The 17108-nt window shown below is 39.1% G+C and overlaps 2 protein-coding genes across 3 annotated transcripts in view; both read left to right on the plus strand.

Annotated features, from left to right (window-relative positions):
- cep350 (centrosomal protein 350) overlaps positions 1–2819 on the plus strand; it is a 34590-nt gene extending 31771 nt beyond the window's left edge. For both annotated transcript variants that reach the window (XM_007552685.2, XM_007552686.2), the window contains one exon: positions 5–2819. In XM_007552685.2, the coding sequence (XP_007552747.1) occupies positions 5–172 (168 nt within the window). In that variant the 3' untranslated portion in view covers positions 173–2819. The remainder of the gene's footprint in view (positions 1–4) is intronic.
- Positions 2820–4497: 1678 nt separating this feature from the next.
- qsox1 (quiescin Q6 sulfhydryl oxidase 1) overlaps positions 4498–17108 on the plus strand; it is a 29711-nt gene continuing 17100 nt past the window's right edge. Inside the window, exons 1-8 of the mRNA XM_007552687.2 lie at positions 4498–5039; positions 7577–7677; positions 8824–8872; positions 9133–9235; positions 10105–10195; positions 11434–11579; positions 15923–16057; positions 16202–16331. Of these exons, the coding sequence (XP_007552749.1) occupies positions 4739–5039; positions 7577–7677; positions 8824–8872; positions 9133–9235; positions 10105–10195; positions 11434–11579; positions 15923–16057; positions 16202–16331 (1056 nt within the window). The 5' untranslated portion in view covers positions 4498–4738. The remainder of the gene's footprint in view (positions 5040–7576; positions 7678–8823; positions 8873–9132; positions 9236–10104; positions 10196–11433; positions 11580–15922; positions 16058–16201; positions 16332–17108) is intronic.

Genomic DNA, 17108 nt, shown 5'->3' on the forward strand with positions numbered 1-17108 from the left:
TCAGGTCCAGGAGCTCCACGAGGAGGAGGCCCAGTGGGTTAACTACGACGAGGACGAACTGTTTGTCAAGATTCAGCTGGCAGACAGCATCTTTGACGCTTTGCTGAAGGACACTGTAAACACTTTCACACTAATTTCTGACAAGAGAGCCAAAAGAGGAGCTCTCTCCTGACCGCCTGGATTTCAAAACACAACTTCTTGCTCAGTCCTGGTGTCTCCTCACCACTGTGAAATTCAAACCTAACTCTAAGACTTCATCTGGTCATCTTCCAGTAGGAACTCTCTTGATGCCTTCAGTTCCACTGTTTTCTTAACAGCTGAGCAGACTGCGACTGTAGCTTTTACTTGCTGAATTTTCCTCCACTGTAGTTTTCGGTTTAATTTGTTTCACACACAGAATGCCTCTTCAGCAACCCCTGCCTGCCCAAACCACAGAGCCACCCAGTCTCAGTTCTCACCTCATTGACTGGTCATTTTCATTCCTCCCAGTTGAGACTAATTGGGGTGGACTGTGCCATGAGAAAGTCCATGAGTGCTGCTAAACTGGTTGTTCCACCGTGGATCTAAATGTACTCTCCACGCAGAAGAACTATGTATTAATTGAACTTAAGTGGAATGTTTAAAAAAAAAAAAAAGCAATAGATTAATAATTGAATTAATAAAATTGCACAGCGCAGTCTGTTATTTGATGGTAAGCTTTGGTTTTTCATGTCCATATGAAGGTATTTGTCTGAATATTGTGGGAAGTTTTGACCTGCACTGTTCCCGCTGTAGACGATAATTACTTCATGCCTGGACTTGGGCAAATTCAGCACACGCTCAGTTGCACTGAAGTCAGCAGAAAATGGTTGGGATGGTTTTAGAGTTACTGTAAAAAATAAAAATAAAACAGTGCAACACACCATGGACGTGAAAACCCTTATATGTCTCCGATCAGACTGCAATATATTGGCACATTAAAAAAAAAAAAAATCTGATCTATTAAGTTGTTTTTTTGCCTTCTTAATTATTTATTTTAAGGAAATGCTTGACTGGTGGAGAAAACAAAATCTGAAATGTAAATGGTCGTCAACATGCAGAGAGGACATATTTTTAACATTGTATAAAGAGAATCTAAAGTTGTCGTTGAAGCACAATTGAAAATGTGAATGTGAATATAGCAATACATTATGTAAGAGGAACCAGAAGAAGAATGGAGAGAAACTGTTTTAATCCTTGAAGCTGTAATGTTACTAATTAACTAAGGCTGTCTGACCGACTTCTGTCCAGTTACTTAGTGCAATCACTGTGCCCCACCTTCATACTGGATGTAAATATTTGGTGTGGATTTCGACCTTGAATGAAAATGCCTCTCTCCATGGAGTATTTTTTGCTTTACTATAGTAGGTTTTTGTGCAAGCTAATAAAATTGTAAAATATGCAAGTGGGACACAGACGACTGGCAGCAGGCTTGACTTGACAATTGATCAATTATGGAGGAATACTGAAATTGCTGGATATGTGAATCTTTCTCCTTCCTTCAGCCGATTTGTTTTCTCCAAACGCAGAGAAACCTCTGCCGCCCCAAATGACGTGTGATTTTGTAGCATCATGTGTTTTCCTGCAAAATTACTGCATCTCCAGACGAGCCTTATGAAGTAACCCTGTTTGTTCACTCAGAGAAAATTCTCCGTTTTCCATTCAGGTGCCTCTTTGCGTTTAGTACTCTGTGTGTCGATCTCTCGACACCCTCTGGACCTGTTTTCTTTGAATGTGCCGTTTCTCGTCTGTATTCCACCACTTTTGCAAAAGAAACCTCCAAACAAACGGCTGCTCTTCCTAGCTTCCTGTCCTCAACTTTCTGCCTTATCGAGAACATTTTTCACATCCCTGTCATTCCCCCGCGCCTCAGCACGAGCCAAAACGCTGTCTGAGGAAGTCCAAAAGTCGCCGTCTTTTTGTCGACTCACTCTTAACTGGTGTACCTTAAGAAACGAGCCGACAGTCCACTCGTGAGTGACTCCAACCTACAGCGCGAGTCACTGCGCTGATGCCTCTGAGCACATCCAAGGGCTTATTTGTATTCTCCGGCTTTGATCAAACAAAACTCTGTACAGGCTGTGTGGCAGAGCTCTCTAATTCTCATTGACTGTTTAGAGTGAAAGTGACCTTAAACTGAGTTTTTCTTTCTTTTCTTTTCTTTTTTTTTTTTTTGTTCAATTGGTGTATAGTTAATGTATAAAAAAGACCAAAACCATTTGATACCAGAATCACCATGCTGTAAAAGTCTTTATGTCTGCTCTAAAGGCATATGCTGTTTAGTTTTGACACCTGCAGGATGTTCTGGAGTCGCCCCTTTTAATTGATTGTGTTTGGGATGAAGTTAATTTCCCGTCTGTATCTATGCAGTATTTGGTCGTCTTCAGTAGTTTTGATGTACAAACCAAGCAGCTGATGAAGTCATAGCGTCTGTTTTGGTCTGAGGTCAGTTTTCTTCATGACAATGTAGCGTAGCTTTAACCCTTAGAAAAACAAATTGGCTTCATAACAGTGAAAATAAAAACAATTACATGGATTCAGCATATTTATGGCAGTAACTTAGCATAGATCCTCCCCTCCCCCGCCCTACCTTTGGAAATGTTTGTGAATATTTATAATGTCCTGCGAGACGCTGATGGGTGTAAATACTCTGTCGATCCAGTTTGACCCACTGTTACTGTAACCTGAACGAGTGTTGTAAAATAAATACTGTTTACTTTGCAAATATGTACATAGTATATATTTGTTAACTAAATACAATTTGAAACTGTAAATAAAGCTTCCACTGGTTTCTACATGAACAAGTTGTGCCGTCATGTTTTTCTGCTGGGTGCAATGTGTGCAAAAGTAATTACCTCGAGTTCTTCCAGCGCTGACAGCCAGCGGAGGGCTTTTCCCCCCCATGTTTACTTTCGCAACTGAGCTCGGATGTTGCGGTTTGTCTGCTGGTTTCTGTAAAAACCGAGAATTACATGTTGTCATTGTGTGGCATTGTACCAAGTCGTTTTAAAGGCGCATATCGTCTCATGTGGAAACGGAGCATCAATTAGTTTAGTTAAGCGTTGTAAACGGATTTTAAGTAAGTTTCCCCTTTTTTTTTTTTGTGCGAGACAATTCACTGACAAACATCAAGAGTCTTTTTATGGTCAAGTGTGAATACTTCAAGGAGATTTGCTGCAGGAGTTTACTCTAAGCTTGAGTTAATTGGGTCTGTATAAAGAAAAAATAAGATTTTAAAATGAACCCTGCTGTGTTGTGTACATGTCTAAGCAGACTGAACTCAATCAGCTGATCAAACTGCACAGCTGTAAATGGATTGAAACGGACTTTAGAATAATGAAAACTATCATTTTTTTAAAATGAAAACCAGCAAAAGCTACATTTTGGCATCTTACACAACCTCAGGCAGAAGCTAGCATGAAAACATCAACATATCCAAAGGTCAAACCCGGGCTGAGTTTTTCTGTCTGAACCATGGATTTTTCAAAACGTTCTTTGGGTTTTTAAAACCTGTGGAGAAAAGTTATTGAAATCATCTAATCTCTCTTTCCAGTTTCTCAGGCATAGAAGGAGACGCTGGCAAGAACCAGTAATAATCGAGCCTGTTCATTAATTTGAACTTCTCCAAATATGTAAATCAACATTCCTGAGGTTCGCCTTACACCTCTCTGCCTCCACAGGGGTTTGAGATTTCACTGGTTCTGGCTCATTTTGAACTGCATGTTGCTTTTCTTGTCTGGTACGTAGTTTTATGTTTATATTTCTGAAACGAGAGCCCTGGGGGGACTTGGTTATTTGAGATGTACTTGTGGTGCTATGACTTTCTCCTTGTGCAATGCTTTGCATCATTTGTGTTGCGTAGACTGAGTAGTTGTGGTGATATTGATCTCTGTGACATGATACTCATGCAAATCAACCAGAGAGGTCCAAGAGTCCCATGTGTTCAACAGCAGTTCTTGGTCTTTATCCACGGAGATTTTGCCAAACTCTTTCGGTTTTCCACAATATTATTCATCTTTACATTGCGTGTTTTCCATGTTTTCACCGTGGGTTTGGCACAAGTGGCACAGGGCGGAAAGAGACCAAGATTAAGAAAAAAAAGAATAAATATATGTTAGCTGGTTAACAGGTTTTCTGTCGCTTTGTTGAATGCATTGCAAATGTTTTCCCGGTATTTTTGATCATTTATTGCAGGGGTCCCCAAACTTTTTCCTGTGAGGGCCACATAACTTTTCCTTTCTCTGGTGGGGGGCCGGAGTCAGTTTGTAACAGTGTCAAGAAAAGTATTCAAGCCTTTTATTTTAACAATAAATGCAGGGATTTTATGCTATCGGTTTCCCACTAATAGTCACTCAGCATCTAAAACACACGCTCCCTCTTCCTTGGGGTAAAACATGTGATTTCTAATCATTAAAAAAAATATCTACTGCCACATCAGTCTTGCTTCCTTGTGTGCGCGATGCACCGTGTTTCTCTCTACGTCGGTTTCTCAGCGCCTTCATCTCCTGGTTTATCTCTGTTTTATCAGAGTCGAGTGGAAGGGGAGAGCTTGTCTCTGCTGCTCTGTGGGATTTGGCACTCCGCTCGGCAGTGGGAGGGCCCACTCAGGGTGCTGACCTTAAGCAAACAGTGGGCAGAACAAGTTGAGAGAAGTTTGTGACAGCGGTTCAGAGCGCGTCGCAGCTCGAGAGTCGCGGCTAGCGGTGCAGCTGTTGCTCGGATGGGGAAGATGGCGCGGCGCTGCGGCCGTGCCACGTCTCGGTTTAGTGAAGAACACGAGATTTCTGTCGGCATGACAGCGACTGCAGCCTTTGTCGTCTGCTTGTGTCTCGCCTTTCCTCCTGCCGCCGAGGCCGGGCTGTACACGGCTTCGGACCAGATCGTGCTGCTGTCAGAGCAGAATGTGGGCTCGGTTCTGGTGAACTCCTCCGCCGCTATGGTCGTGGAGTTTTATGCTTCGTGGTGCGGACACTGCATCTCGTTTTCTCCCATTTATAAAAAGCTGGCCAGAGACATCAAAGGTTGGTATGGACCTGCTGCTTGTTTCACCCGGATGCACAGACTATTCTTGTTTACACAGTAATATTATTCTGACTGCCTGGTGTAATACGCTGCCTGATGTAACTTTTTCTTAAATAGTTTTAACCAGACGTACTATGAAATATTAAATAGTTAGAAATGTTTCCACACAGCATTTTGAAAAATTTGCACATTTGAAAGCGGCAGTGCAGAGATAGCAGCCGGTTTATATCATAGGATTCTGACAAATCAATACAAAATTAGAGATGGCAGGCTTTTTATTTTATTTTATTTTATTTTTTTAAAGATGGTAAATGTCCATTCTGCTCCTGGCACAACTTTTATTACTCACTAGCTTCTGCTTGGTTCATACAAAATGGAAGCAGAAAGAAAGTTAGGTCTATGTACCAGGAGTAAGCTATTAACTGCTCACACCTTCACCACAGAACCCCATGTAAAAGAAAAAAAACAAAACAATGCGGGCCCTGGTTCTTGAGAACTGGGGTTTGAGATTAAGTGTTGATTTATTTTGCAGTCATTTCTTAACTTCTCCATGCACAACTCAAAAAAGAAAAACACTATTGAAAAAAAAATACAATAAATAGATCAACAATCTTGCTTTGATTCTTAGATTTAAAAAAAAATGATTCAGCACAGGTGATATAAAGATGGTGTTATGTTGGCTGTTGAGCGAGGCCTCCATTGGTTAATAAATTTGATTTCCATTGATTGTGTGATTTTGTTGTCAGCACATTCAACTTTGTACAGAACAAAGTATTCAATGAGAATATTTCATTCATTCAGATCTAGGATGTGTTATTTGAGTGTTCCCTTTATTTTTTTGAGCAGTGTACATATGTCTCTATCATATGTGAAGATATGTGTACAACTTTTGTCAGCAAGTCCAGGGAGAATGTAGTTTATCTTTGCCCTAAGTAGCAGCAGCAAAGTTTTCTTATTTCATGTACCAACTCTACTGTTGGTCATATTGTACCTAAGCAACGACTCCCAAGACGTTGAAACAGAAAGTTGACAATGTTTCTTTCAGCTCCCAAACTTTACCATTCGGATAGCAACCTTCTCTTTTGCTTCAGATTTCTTATTGAAAAGCTTCTTTCCAGTGTATTTTCTAGTCAGACAAGCCATTGGAAAGTTTCTGTGAAATTCTTCGCGCTAAAAAGGCATAATTCATTCTTTCAGTCTTTCTTTGGACTGGATTTTGTTCTACCAGCATGGCATCTGCTGGTGCAGCAAGCTGTTGTTGTCTGTCTGTTAAATAGAGCATGTGATCTAATTAAATAGTTTTTTATTCTGGGCTCTATTGTGACTCTAAATAACATCCTGTTGAGGCTGTTTCTGTAGCTCATTTACAGAAGAGTGAGAGCAAATAATAATAGAAAAACAGTAAGGGGTAAAGAATCTGATGAGGCTGGAGTTGGTGTGTTGTCACTGACAGTTTGGTTTACAGGAATGAATGCAAAACATGAGAATAATTTATTGACATGTAGGTATTATTAAATATCTGAATATTATTTTACATTGTTTCATTTTCTGGTTACATTTATGTCAATGTGGAAAGTAGAAAAAAAATATTAATAAGCTATTGTTCAGGCTAATTTTGCCAATGTGGTGGTTATTGATTCAGTCTTTCGTTCATTTGGCTCAGACACACACACAAAAACACAAGTTACTACATCATCTGACATTTTTTAGTCAAAGAAGATAGACTAAAACTAAAATGGAAATGGTTAAACACATTTTAGGAAAAGCTTTATGCTGACAAAGCCCTCCAGTCAGCTTTGGGTCCTGACTCCATCTGTGTTTTCTCCTCATGCCTCCAACTTTGGGGTGATGCTTTACCTAACACCAAGAGATTTACTTTCTGTCCAGTGTTATGCAGAAACGTGGGTGAAAATAGGATTACTCACTCATCCATCTGTTGTCTGCATTGCCAAAAAGCAGCCTCGCATATGTTTGACTTATTTGCCCCCTGCCCCTGGAAAAGTCCTTTTTTTTTAATCAGGGAAAAAAAAAAAACTTGCAAATGCTGTTCCAGACGACACATCATCACCAATATATGATAATGGGGTTTCCTTTTTAGAGAGATGTGGCTCCAGTGCCTATTCTTATGTAAGAAAAGTACACTTTACGGTAATTTGGCCTGAAAAAAGAGTAGAAAAATCTGATTGTGATCTGCTTATGTTTTGTGGTTATAAAATGTGATGAAATTTTCCATTTAACTTTGAGGTGCAGCAGCAACAACAGCCTTGAATTCGTGCTGGCTAAGCCAGGATTTCTGACGATTCTGAGTTATTTTACTTCTGAAATTTTATCAGAAGTTTTATAGTGTATGCTGTGTTTTTTTATGCATTCAGTACTTTTTTTTTAAAATGTAGGAAGTGTGGAAAGGCCATTGCAGTCAGTGATTGTATCATTTCTCAGCATGACTTATCAGCTCCTGTGCAAACGTACAGAGTCAACACGGTGACTCCGCACTAAATGTTTGCTGTTCCTCTCTCATTTTCTGTCTCTTGTTCAGAGTGGAAACCAGCAGTGAACATGGCTGCTATAGACTGTGCTGCTGACGAAAATGTAAAAATTTGCACGGAGTACAAAATCAGAGGATACCCCACCATAAAGGTATTTAAACAGCCACACAAAGTGTTACTTTATTTGGTTTATTTTTTGTTTTTTAGTAAAACTACAGTTGTGTCTGGGTTGCAGAGGTATACAGAGCCCACTCGAGAAGTCAATAAATTTTGGTTGTATTTATGTATTCATCTAAGAATCACAAAACGCCATAAAACTATTGTATCTAAAGGCGTCAAGGGCAGAACGTCAGATCCATGAAGGATTAGAGAAAATTAAAAATGTCAACCAACCAGGTTTAAAATTCATCAGAGCTCCAAATAAAATAAATAAAAAATACCCACAAAAAACAACTGCAGAATTAAGTTAAAGCTACGTTCAAAATTTAAGGAACATTTTTAATATTATTTTAAAATGAATAAAGCATATCTACAAGAGAAGTAGTTAATCGAAAAACCAGCTTCCTGGCATGTTCTACATTTGTGTGTCTTACTGTGATATATTAAGATGCATTATTTTGCTACCAAAGTATTTAAAACACCTCAGTGCCTTTTTTTGTTTTGTTTTCCAAAGCGGTCAGAAAATCATTAATTTCCACATTTACTTTGTGAGCTACCCTTTTGAAACATTCATGTCTTGAATTTTCCAGATATTTTCTGCAAATAATCTGCAATCCACGTCATTTTATAAAATATGTTTATGTCAAAATACAGGAAGTGTGTAGTTTTATTTTTCTGTATTTTTAGGATTTTTTTTTGCGGGATATTTATTATCATATCTCTTGGACAGACAGTGCTCTGTTGAGTAACTTTACATTCGTTCTTGAGAAATGAGAGATGGTTTTGTGATCAGATTGTTTATGCAGGGTTTTACAGATCAGTGGTGATTTGAAACAGAAACAATCCCACCTCAGGCGTCTGCCTTCGCGGCGTCTTGAGTTTGTCTGCAGCTGTGTGTTTTACAGCCTCTGCTCTGCGTTGTCCAGTGAAAACCAATGAAACAAAGAGGTCCTTCTGTTTGAGCTCACGGTGCAGCTTTAACATCTGCGACTCATTTTAAGCAGGAGGGATTTGGGGGTCAAGGCGGGCAGTGGGAGAAGCCCCTCCTCCTTTGTAAAACTTCAGCTGGGAACTCTTGTGGTCACATGCAAGGGTACTCTAATCTGCTCTAACCTTTTTTTTTTCCTCAACTTTACAGTTCTTCCATGCCAACTCATTCGCAAATTCATTAGGGATGCCCTACAGAGGTACTTCTACTCACACTGAAACAAATAAAGGAGCATTTGTTTGAATCTACTTTTAACATTGAATCGTCCATCTGGATGCAGGACTAAATATTCTACAAGCACCGTATTTAGATAAAACAGATTAGCCTTTACATGTTTCTATATCGTGTGCAGTATTCATGACGTAATCGCCTAACAGGAGAGTCGTTTGTTAGTCTCCTCTGTGAATTATAATCCAGCTGGAGCGCATGCAGAAAACCTTCACGGCTTGTCGATTTCAGGTTTTTCCCGTGATGTTCGAGAACTCCGCCACATGATCATAGACAGTCTGGAGTATCCTGGTGACCCCTGGCCCCCCGCCTGCCCCCCGCTGGAGCCCACCAGGTAAACACTAGTGTACCTTAACAACATGTTAAACAATTTCAAGCATCTCCAGCTGCTGTTAGCTTTGTGCTTTCTTTTTGAATCACCTGCGCGACAATAATAACAAAAGAGAAGAACAAATATGTCAGGGTTGGTTGTATAATTTCTCAGTTTTATCATTTTCAACTTTGTTGTTTTCTATATTTTTTGGGAGGGTTGTAATTATTATTTTTAGGCTACAGAAACCATGCTTCCCCTCTTATATTTTCTATTTATTACTGCCATATTTAGTTTGCTAAAACCATAGAGAAGCCATGACACATGATTTAGTCGTTTATCTTTAAAAACAAATTTTACAGTCCTGAGAGTTGGAATAAGCTTGGAGTCGATCAGGATGGCCAACAAGTTTCCTCTCAGCGGAGTTTTCGTTTGTTTATTTCTACTACAAAGGCCCCCTGCTCTGCCTGGACACTCTTCTGCACAAATACAGACACAAGCCCTGCAGCCGGTGTGCGGCTCATTGTGGTGATTCAGCAGGAAAACCAAGCAGGAAGTGGAGTTTATTTCTGTTCTGACCGTTACAGAGAAACATCATGGCTCTATTTTTGTAGTCTCTCTCTGGATGTGAGCTGTGACTTTCTCTTTTGGGAGGCTTAGTGTCTGATGCTTTCCTCAAAGGGACATTTGTTCATAGCAGGCCACAGGACATGTCCACAGCTATTGTTTCCTTTCTCAGTGACTGTTGTGTGAGGATATGGCAGTAAGGAAAGGATTTTTGCGACATATGTGACTGAATATCATATAGATCAGAAATCCTTCAGGGATTTAGCCGTGATGTTATCGGTGTGTTTTACTGACGAGATCTCTTTTGTTTTCTCTGTTTTTCTCAGCGAAGCAGAGATCAACAACTTCTTTGAAACCAACACAGTCCAACACCTGGCCTTAATCTTTGAAGATGACAAATCCTACATCGGCAGAGAGGTAACAGATCGTGATGAGGTCTTTCTGTGCCGTCTTATTTATTTTTGAGCTCATGAACATGAGATATGCAGAGAAATTAATCATTAACCCACTTGTTCTTCAATGAGTCATATATTGACATAAATGTTATGGTGATTTTGAATCTTTAAGGCGCATTTGAACTTGTCAAATTAACATTTTCTCTTTGCCCACCAGGATCTAAGTTATACTTACAGGCTCATTTACCTCCACTAACCTTTTTTGGTTCTATGTTTTATTGCAATTTGCAAAAAATCCATGATTTGTGCACCCATGAACGAAGACATGACATAAACTGGAGAAACATCCTTCTCGACGGATCTGATGGAGCTCTTTTTTTTTTAAGTACAAATGTATGTAATTGGTTTTGAATTTGACTGTATTATCAAATTAAATTGACAATGTTTTTGTAGAAATAACTCTAATTTAAAGGTGCTGGGTTCCTGCTCTTGATCTGGTTTTTGAGGAGAATCCAGACATTTTTTTTAAAGGTTTTGTTGGCTCTTTATTTGAAAGTAGTTTGACAGGAAAGAGGCTTATGAGAGAGGGGGAAGACATGTGGCAAATGTCACCAGGCCGGGAATCAAACCTGCAACCTACGACATGAGGACTAAGGCCTCAATACATGGGTTGTGCTTTGCCCCTGCGCCACCACAGCACCCAGAATCCAGACATTTTAAACGGAGTCGAGCGTTTAACTTTTTGTACACTTTATCCTTTCTAAAGCCATATTTGACATCCGTTTTGGATAGTTATCCTTTTGGAGCTTTTATCGTCTGATGCAAACTGAGGAAGGGGAATGCTTGATTCAAACTTGGAATGAATTGGAAATTACTGAAAGTAGAAGAAAACTGTTTAAATTGTCTGGTGTATTGGTGGTAGCATCTTCCATTTATTTTATTTTATTTATTTATTTTTTCCTGTCCCAGGCGCTGCATTCCATAAAGTATCTTATAAAGATAAAGGACTGCATAACAATGTTTCCATATATAATTGAAACTTGAGCAGCAATGGGATTTCTAACAAGGCGCTGATACAAAATTAATTGAAACTGGCTCATTCAGTTCTTTTTTTTTATTCTTTGCAATTATTTTCTGTATGTCCATTAAAAGCAGCAACAAGAACAGTTAAAATAAATCACTAAAATCCCTGAGTTAATACAATACACTATAGCTGCATGTACATAAAAACTAATTCAGTGCATGTGTTGTTTATCTCAGGTGACCCTTGACCTGCTGCAGTTTGAGAACATTACTGTGAGGAGGGTTCTGGACACGGAGGAACATCTTGTGTCCAAACTGGGAGTGACAGAGTTTCCCTCCTGCTACCTCTACTATCCAGATGGGAGGTTCGAGAGACTCGTAGTGTAAGTGTTTTTGCAGAGTTCCTCTTGTGCAACATGCTGTTTTGTAATCACGTTTGACCTCAGTTTACCTGACAGGGTCTAGATTCATTGTAAGCCTACATGAAGCACAGTGCACATTGTGGCTAAAACACACGCTCGATTCTGTCTTTTAGTCCAAATTTTTACTCAGCAAGCTCAACAATCTTACTAAATGCGTCTCATTTCTGCTTCTGCGTAAGAAAATGTTATAAATGTATTAAACAATACATTTGAATAGACTTTTTTTAAGCCATTTTTTAAAACTGAATAGTGAAACTGAATGACTTGGTTCTTGCACATGTGCAATCTGAATCCATTTAAGGATTTAAAAAAAAATATTTAATATGAACTTCAGCAGAAGTATATTTGTCCAAAAAATTTTGGAGAAGACTTACTCAACTTTTAACCAGACTAATTGGCATCTTTTAGCTTTATATCTGAGTGTTATTTATAATTAAAAGCCTTTGAGCTGAGCTCGTTGTGTGACTGGTGCAGGTCTGAATGGCTGAGCTTATTGCAGCTGAAGATATTTGCATATGTTGAGCTGCTTTATGGAAACAGTCTGTTTGCATTGTTAAGCAGATAAGCGTAAATACGGAGCGTTGTCTCCTCAGTATTTTTGTTTTGTTTTCGATCGTCTGGCCTAAATGAATTCCCAAAATATGAAAATGAAAATCATTTGCCCTGCAGCTCAAACCTCCACCCTTACTATGCTGTGATATTTCCAACCGCTTTAGTCCACCACTGCTCCGTTTATTGCAATACAGTGTTTTATTTGTCTCAGAAAAGCTGTAAATTCAGATTTAATGGATGTACGTTTTGGACAGTGAAGAAAGCATTCGTCAAAAACTCCACAAATCTGATCTTTATGAAAAGGCAGAAGAAAAAAAAGAAAGGCTTTGTAGAAATAAGCCCCACGAGCCACACCAGGACCTGTTATGACTTCAGACCAGGTTTAGGCTATAAAACTGTGTTGGTTCATACAATTTATTGGAAAAATCAGTCCAGTTAACCTGGCAGGCCAGTCAAGAGGAGGTCAGTGACACCTCTGGAGGAGCTGCAGAGAAAACTCTGCAGGGAGAATCTGGTAACTGGAAACTATCAAATCTGGCTTTTACAAGAATTTTATAAAAGCTTCATGTGTCACGAGTCTCGTGTGCCTCATGCAGAAAATTTAGGAGCCACAACAAACATGTGGAAGAAGGTGATCGGGGACGATGAGACTTAAAAAAAAAAGTTTTTCTTTGGCCTACATGCAAAATGCCGTGTGCTTTGCATGATAGAAATCTAACATCACTTACAAATCTGTTATTAGAGATTAGGAAAGACTTGAGACTGGGCTAGCAGTTCTAGAAAGACGTCACTAAATTCAGCCGCTGCAAGAATTTGGATCAGATCACATTCATGTGCTACAATGTCTTAGATAGAAACATTCCTCACAAATCTCTTGAGTGATTTGTGAAGAATGGGCAAAACATTAAATCTCTAGATGTGCAAAACTGGTGGAAACAGAGCCCAAAATAGATTTTTTGTTTGTTTGTTTGTTTTTGCATGTATTGCATTTTGTTCAAATTATTTTCACACATATAAACGACTCCAACATCTTCAACTTTTTTTTTTTTCTAAGTTGCACAGAAATCAGTGGTTCCCATTGTTTTACATGAAGCAGCCTTGCTTTCTGCTGAAAAGCTTTGTTGCGAGCTCATTATCTGAACCCTATTCATGAGAATACTTTTAAACATCTGGCCTCTTAATGGGATCAGAACATCAAAATCGCTGCCATTATTCACCATCATAAAGCGGCTCTGATCGTTCCTCGCCCCGCAAATTCATCTGCTGTTTATGCCTCTTTGTTTGGCCGTTTCAATAACTTGGCATGCAAAGAGGACTCCTTTTTAGTTGACAAATGCAAAAAGGAAATGATTTATTGCTGATTTATTTATTCACCCTCCAGCTCCCGCCGCCTCCCACCCCCCTCATCTCGATCACTGTACAGAAGGGAGGGTTTTTAATTTCTTGCATGAAAACAATGCCATTGCTTTTTCTGGCTTCACCTGCCAAACAAGACCCGGCCGCTCACGGCGACAGATGGCCTCCCATCATCACTGAATATCTGATTGATCCTGGGAGAGCAGAGTTCGTCTTTGCATGCGTGTGTGTGTGTGTGTGTGTGTGTGTGTGTGTGTGTGTGTGTGTGTGCGTGTGTGCGTGTGTGTTATCTTGATGTGTGTGTTCGTCACATTCGTCATGCATGTAATGCGTGCTGCTCCCAGGTGAATCTGTTCGCTCTCGGCCGACCCTGATGCCTGCCTGCCTGCCCGCTGGCCCTGGGGATCGGTGGATGAATGGCTCTCCCTCCACATCTCTACACTCCCACCAGACACGCAGGTGTAATTGAGTCCCTGGCTGGCGTGAGTGAGCGTAGGGGCCAGAGTATCCATCCTCCTTATTACCATCCAGCCCGAGGTTTACGGCGCTCCTTCTCTCGCTCTCTCGGCCTGTGACGAGGAGAGAAAGCAAATGGGATGGAGGGATGTGGAGCATAACACAATAACGGCCGGGCTTCCAGTTTGCAGGGTTTGCACATGGCTAAAATAATCAGCAATCTCTCTCAGTACCACCAGCACCATCTGCTCAGTGCTCGGAAACTAATCTCGTAAGTGAGAAAAATGTTTGGCTGTAAATTTATGAAATGTAAGGTTAAATTAAAGACAGCAGCAAGTGTTTCACAGTTGAAGACCGGTTCGTAACACACACACAGCAACAAGTGTTGGAACTCCTCGAGTTCTCGAATCTCAGATTCTCTACTTCTATGGCAGCCTGCGGGTTCCTAATTTCAGATGTTTGTGGGAAACGGACTGTAAGAATTTATCCTCAACCAGCTTATTGTTAAAGCCAAGTTTTGAGTAAAAAGGACTGTGTGAATTCTACCTAATAAGTATTAAATGGTGTTTTCACGCTTTCCCTTCTGTGTTGGGAGCTAAAGATTAGGGTGATGGCAAAGAGGCCTTCCAGCCTCACGACTAACCGTAAAGATAAATCCAAAACCTGCAACATACTGATCAGTAATTATAAGAAAAGCTTGGAGGCTGGATGTTTTTTCCACTGATTCTTGAGAGTTGTAAATGGTTCATAATTTGTCAATTATTTAATAAAATACAAATTAAAATGACTCTTTTCCTTTTCTCAAAACTTACACTGCTTTCAGTTATTTTTTCTTTTGCTTGTCTCATTTTAGAGAAATTGTTAGCAGAAGGAAAACAATTAGGTTCTAAATTTGTCAGGGTTGTGAATAGATTCAGGTTCTAGGTTCTATCGCATATGTTGACTATAAAAATAATATTTTCTTAAACACACTGGAAAAATTAAGAAAATACACTCAAACAGTTCTTTTAACATTCAGTAAAGCTCGGAGATGCTTCAAGGGTAAACAAGACAGCAGGAGTACTTAAACATTTTAAAGATGCAGTTTGTTAGTAGCAGATTAATCTGTAAACAAAGGTTGCATTAGTCAATTTTCAGAAATTTCACTAACTTGCTTTGCTTTTAACCCAAATCTAAATCATTATTTATGTAATATTTTCTCTTTTTTTTATTTTAAATCTTTTCTTTAGTTACATTTTCCTCTTAAGCTAAAGCAGGACGTTGTTCTGCATGGATTTTACATCGACACCAATCAGATACAAAAAAAAAATCTTTTGAATTAGCTGGAAAATACACTGTGACCAGGATTATGCAATGTTTCAGAAATAAATAGAAGATGACCATTTGTAAATGTTCAGCTCAGAAAACATCAACAGTTTGAACATAAAATGCATTTTTTATACAGCATATGCTGCAGTGTTAGACATTTAGCAAGGTATAAGTGCTTTAACATCTGTATAAATGTAAAGTTTTATACATTTCCAATAATTTAATGTATTGGCAGTAGTAAGTTGTTGACATTTAATGTAATTATTCTTAATATTATAACACTGGAAGTGATTTTTAAAAATACAGAATAAATACTTTAGTAGTTTGTGTGTAATAGATAATTCAATATGAATAAGCATCTAACACTTCTATATGTATCTCAAAAACATTCATTCATTGTTTTTTCTCTAGCAGGGCTTCCTGCTAAGGTGTACTTAACTTACTTAGTTGTAATAAGGACGTTGCTTGCAGGGTATCATTTGCATATTTTATAGAGGTGGTATCATTTGCATATTTTATAGAGACGGTATCATTTGCATATTTTGGCCTCTTTCTCTCCCTGCACTTTTCCAGGTGGTTTTGTCACCGTTTCACCCAAGGTGTTGGTTTCACTTAACCTTTCTCACCCACAGCAAGTTTGAAGTTCGCACCTTCTACGTCTACGCCCTCCAGAGGCTGCCGGGTGTGGTGCGCTCAGGGAAACCTCCACCCGTCTTCACAGAGCTCCTTAAGAACCGCACAGAGGAGCCCTGGAGAGATTTCAACAGGTATGAACAAGACACTCCTGCTTCATTCTCATTATTTGCAGGAGTTACTTCATCTTTTCCTGTCTGCGTATATGCATGTGTGTGCGTGTGTGTGTGTGTGTGTGTGTGTGTGTGTGTGTGTGTGTCTGGTGTTTGCACATCCAGTTCCCGGGTGTACATGGCAGACCTGGAGTCAGCGCTGCATTATTCGCTGCGTGTGGAGCTGGCTCTCCGAAGTGTCATCAACGGACAGGCTCTGACTGCTCTGAAAGATTACATCTCTGTCCTGGCAAAGGTAGTCACAGCACACAGCACCTATGATCAGAGATGGCAGCATTCTGTACAAAAATATTCAATAAAAAGCCAGTGTGGGTGATGTTTTTATTGAATCAAGATATGAGAAACCAAAATTACATCAAGACTTTTATTTGACATTCTGCAGCAAAAATAAAATGTGGCACTATTTATGCATACTGTAAGTACATAAGTACATAAGTTCTTTTAAACTAGAAAATGGTCATCTTAAAGGAAAGTTAATATAATAATTAAACCTTCATTGGCAAGTTATTTTATATTTTGTTGCATTCAAGGACTTAAAAATATTCCCTCTCACAGCTAGCAAAAGATTAAACATATCCCATTTAAATTAATTGCATTAAGTCTCTCATCATTTTTATTTTACAAAAAAACTTTATTAAATAACAACTCCTATCCACTCTTATTTTCTTATTTTCAAATGCTGTAGGAGTTTAATATACAGTTTTATATTTTAGTGCATATTTTTACTCTTCAATTACCTTTTTAAAAAAAATAAATAAAAAAAAAATAAGAATGATGGTGCAAGTTCTGGGGTATTTAAAAAATAACATGCACGAAGGACATTGAATAAATTTATGTCTGTTTTTAAATGCTTAATTTTAGGACATTTAAAAGCGTCTTCACAAATGCATTTTTACCCATTAAGCAGTTGCAGCAGGTCACCACTAGATGGAGAGTGAGACAACACAATGTTGGTTTACTGCGTGGATGTGAGCTTCACGTTCCCTCTTCATAACCTATTCTTGTTTTAATC

This window comes from Poecilia formosa, unplaced genomic scaffold (assembly GCF_000485575.1).
Source record: "Poecilia formosa unplaced genomic scaffold, Poecilia_formosa-5.1.2 Scaffold52, whole genome shotgun sequence".
Lineage (NCBI taxonomy): Eukaryota > Metazoa > Chordata > Actinopteri > Cyprinodontiformes > Poeciliidae > Poecilia > Poecilia formosa.